This window comes from Xiphophorus couchianus, chromosome 2 (assembly GCF_001444195.1).
Source record: "Xiphophorus couchianus chromosome 2, X_couchianus-1.0, whole genome shotgun sequence".
In the NCBI taxonomy this organism is placed as follows: domain Eukaryota; kingdom Metazoa; phylum Chordata; class Actinopteri; order Cyprinodontiformes; family Poeciliidae; genus Xiphophorus; species Xiphophorus couchianus.
In genome coordinates this window covers 4,005,882-4,010,086 of record NC_040229.1, presented here as the reverse complement: position 1 = coordinate 4,010,086, position 4,205 = coordinate 4,005,882, and the positions used below count along the sequence as shown (strand labels likewise).

At 42.1% G+C, this 4,205-nt stretch overlaps 1 protein-coding gene across 1 annotated transcript; it reads right to left on the bottom strand.

Moving 5' to 3' along the window:
• Nucleotides 1–1,620: 1,620 nt before the first annotated feature.
• Nucleotides 1,621–3,974, bottom strand: LOC114152042 (eukaryotic translation initiation factor 3 subunit A-like). The gene is made up of 3 exons (XM_028029696.1): nt 3,741–3,974; nt 2,052–3,459; nt 1,621–1,627 (listed from the first exon to the last, which is right to left on the bottom strand). The coding sequence occupies exons 2-3, from the start codon at nt 3,200–3,202 to the stop codon at nt 1,621–1,623; spliced, it is 1,158 nt and encodes a 385-aa protein (XP_027885497.1). The 5' UTR covers nt 3,203–3,459; nt 3,741–3,974.
• Nucleotides 3,975–4,205: the final 231 nt, after the last annotated feature.

Genomic DNA, 4,205 nt, shown 5'->3' with positions numbered 1-4,205 from the left:
GATGTTTTAATCCATAATTGGCACATCCTGGTGAGGATGTGGCACCGAAAAGATGGACTTTCATTCGAAACTCTTGAGGCTCAGTATTCAGGTTGCCATTTTTCCACCACAAAAATCTTAAATAGTCTCTATCTGCTTCATACACATGAAATTGATGGAACATTTTTTCAATGTCACATAATAATGCAACTTGATGCCGTCTGAATCTGATTAGAACACCATTTAGATTGTTCAGCAAATCTGGGCCTGACAGCAAGTGATCATTGAGACTGTTACCTTTATATTTTGCTGAGGCGTCAAAGACTACTCTGAGTTTGTCTGGTTTTTGGGGATGATATATTCCGTGGTGGGGAATATACCACCTTTCTCCTTCTTTTGCTTCGTTTTGAACTTCCTCTGCATCACCCTTCTCTATGACTTCGCCCATAAACTTTACATATTGCTCCTTGTACCTTTGGTCTTTTGACAGTTTGTTTTTGAGGTTTTGAAGTCGCACAGTGGCCATTTGCTTATTGTCTGGTAACAGAGGTCTCTCCTTAAATGGAAGTGGCATTTCATAATGTCCTTCATTGTTTTTATAAATTCCTTCCTTAAGTGTATTCAGAAAGAGAATATCATCTTGAGACACTGATTTGTTATCCTCGCTATCATCCTTAAAGTCAGACTCGAGAATCTTGAGTGCATCAGTGGGAGTCATTAAAGGGAGTTCTTTGACTGTAACTCTGTGGCACACAGTAGATATGCTGAAAGAGTCATTGTGAGATGATGTGGGGCCTACAATACTCCAGCCCAATGCTGTGCAGACAGCATAGGGTTCACCTTCTCCTCCTAAGATGACCTGCCTTGATGCTAATGCCTTGGAACAGTTGTAGCCAATTAAAAGCCCAACTTCACATTCTAGCTGTGGTGGAATCTCATTCACTATTACCTTTAGATGATCCCATTGCCTTGCCGTTTCACAGGAAGGAATGTGAGAGCGGTTGACTGGTATACAGTCTTTAGTGTAAGCAGGAGGGAGTTCTATTATTTCTGAGGAGTTGTAGCCTCTCACTTTGAGACCTGAGACACGCTCGCTTGGCACAACTGCATTTTTACCAAGCATTGTGGTGAGTCTTAATCTTATTGGTGTTGACTTAGCTTTGAGACTGTTAGATACGTCTTGGTCAATGAATACTGTATCACTTTGGGTGTCCAAGAGTGCATAAACAAGCCTTTCTTCATCTGGTTGTTGCTCTGAAGAAACCCATACTGGTACAATCATAGAAGTGCTTACACATTGTTCATTGGTTTCTGCATTGAGAGACAGGGTTGTTGCAGCCTGTTCTGTATTCGTTTGAATTTGGTTTGTCTGTGATTTGTTGCTGTCATAGTTAAAATCGTGCAGACAGGTAGGGTGTTTTTTCTTGCACATTTCACATGCAAGTCGGTAACGACAGTCCTTTGCGCTGTGTCCGGGTTTGAGACAACCGTAACAAAGTCTTTTATCTTTTATGTATTTTCTTCGTTCCTCAAGTGATTTGCCTTTGAACTGAGGACAACTGTGAAGCTTGTGTCCGTTGTCTTGACAGAGCATGCATGGTGGTTTAATATTTGACCTTTGTTTTGTGCTTTCCGTTTCTGTTACCACCTGCGTATGGAGAACACTGGAGGTGGGCCTTTTTTCTTTCTGGTAAACTTTACTGGTGGTTTTGGTGACGTCTGTTGAGTGGAGAGCCTGAAATGACGTGATGGGATTGCACACAATCTCAGCTTCAGAAGACATGAACTCAGTAAAGTGCCTTAAACTTGGAAACTTCCCATTTTCTTTCATGTACTGAGTGGCCTGACGATTCCACCTTGCAGCTGCCCAGTTAGGTAATTTTTGAACAAGTTTTTGGTTCTCCTCACAATCATTGAGAATGCTTAAACCTTCTATGTGTGGCATAGCTTCATGACATGTTTGAATGAAGTCAGCAAATGCTCTAAATCCTGCAGAGTCATTTGTTTGTATCTTTGGCCATTTTGCCAGTCTTTCTCTGTACGCTTTTTGTACAATAAATGGATGTCCATACCTTTGGTTGAGGCGTTCCCATGCATCCTGGTAAGCATCACTGTCATTTCTGTAGAAGATGACATCAAGTGTTTGTCGAGCTGAACCCCCTACATATTTCTTTAAGTAGTACAGCTTGTCTGCAGGTGATATGTTCCTTTTATCAATGAGTGCAGCAAATGAAGCTTTCCACTCGATGAACTCTATTGGGTCACCTGTGAAAGTGGAAGACTCGGGCATTGGCAGTCTGTTCATGGTAACACTGTCCTGTAATGCTTGGGCTAAATAAAGAACATCTGCTTGTGGAGGTGAGGTGGACACAATGTTGCTTTTAGGGACTTGAATGGGAGCAGAAACTATGGAAGCCTTCTGAGCTGCTCTGGTACTGTCAACATGAACACTGCTCTCACTCTTTATCTCATGGTCATAAGTTATTAATCTAGCTCGAGCAGCCTTTAACTCTTTTTCAGCTTTTAATCTCTCTAACTCACGTTTTTGAGATTCTAGCTCCTTTCTCTGTCTTTCCTCCAAAAGTTGAATCCTTTCTCTTTGTTTTTCTTCTTCTAATAACACTTCATACTCTGCCTCCTTGGCTGCCAACTCAGCTGCAGCCTCTGCTCTCTTTACAACTACTACTGACCTTGCAGAGTTTGAATTACTGGCGTCTGAGCGTTTACTTAAGTATGTGATAGAAGAACTGTAAATGGATTGAGCATAGTCTGGATTAAGAAGTTCACGTAGACGAGCCTTCACTTTCCCACTGTCATAGTCATCTATGCCTGAGAGTCTTTCATATGCAACTCTGATAATGTCATTGGTGACTGCTTCGCATGCATCTATAAGTCGCCTTGTGTCACTACAGGGAGTAATGATTTCCTTTATTTCTGTATATACGTTTATGACGCCATCTCTTTCTTTTTCTAAGATGTCCATGAGTGAAGCAATTTGACTGTTTGTTATGTCTCCTTTTAATTGCTCTCGTGCCATACGTACTTGCCTTTTCCATTGATCATAAACTTTGATTAGACGTTTTTCCTTTTTGTGGGCCTCCTCCTCCTGATATGTTCGCATTTTTTCTGTGGGCTTCTTTTGACGAACAGAGCATGGAGGCTCCTCTTCCTCGTTGACAGGTAGGTCCTCTGTGTACTCTGTTTCCTTTTCAGATGCTTCCATGCTGAGGACAGGGCTATACCGTTGACCATCAAATCCCAGAAGACCTTACTTGGAGCCATGAAGCTGGAACCTTAATGTGGCTTTGACTGGGACCTTGGTGCTGAGAATGATTGAACTTCTTCTTAGCTCGGGGTGAAGCTCTTCTCAGCTTGGGTCAAGCTCTTACTGTAGCGTCCCGGTTGAATAAGATGGTCTCTTAAACTGATGGTTCACAGTCCTTTATTGAACAGCCTTTTATTGTGAACTCACCGTAAGAGCTACAAAATATACAAATAAAATAACATTAGTACTCAAACAGTGTTGTTCTGACCTTAACATATAAATCTTTTACCTTCTATGCTAAAATTATGTTTTACAATAGATGTATTTATTAAAATCCAAAATCCCTGTCATGAAATAAAATGCAACGTATTTCAACTGTTGACGGTTGACCATAGTAAATCAGCACCATCTAGTGGCAAAACACAACCGTCACACCCAATAGAGAAATACACGTTCCGCAGGAAAAATAAACATATATACATGACAACACACTCACCTTGTTCCCTCATCAACCAAGCGCCAACCAACCGATTGTCACCCTGAATCACACCCCAACTATCTCCCCTTCACTCCGACTCGTTCATGTCAACTTTCTCTGCCCCAACGGCCGCGCTACTTCTACCGTTTTGCGTCAGTCACCTTACCGTTCCAAGCCCTTTCAAAATAAAAGCATCGACTATCATGTCAACAAATACATGACATGAGGAGACACAAAATATTAGAAAAGTCATTTACATGGGCGTTAAAGCTCGTCATCATCATCGTCGTCTCAGAGCTTCGTTTTCATCACTCAGCATCTGGACCCCCAGCCCACCAGAACCCTTCCCAGTTACTCTCACCTCGCTGTGGGCCACAAGACAGTCTGCAGATCAATCAGCCAATCTCTGCAGCTGCTCTGTCGCCGTGGCGACCAAGGTGAAGGCGTCCCCAGAGAGCCGCCATGTTTGTTGATTAAACTAAA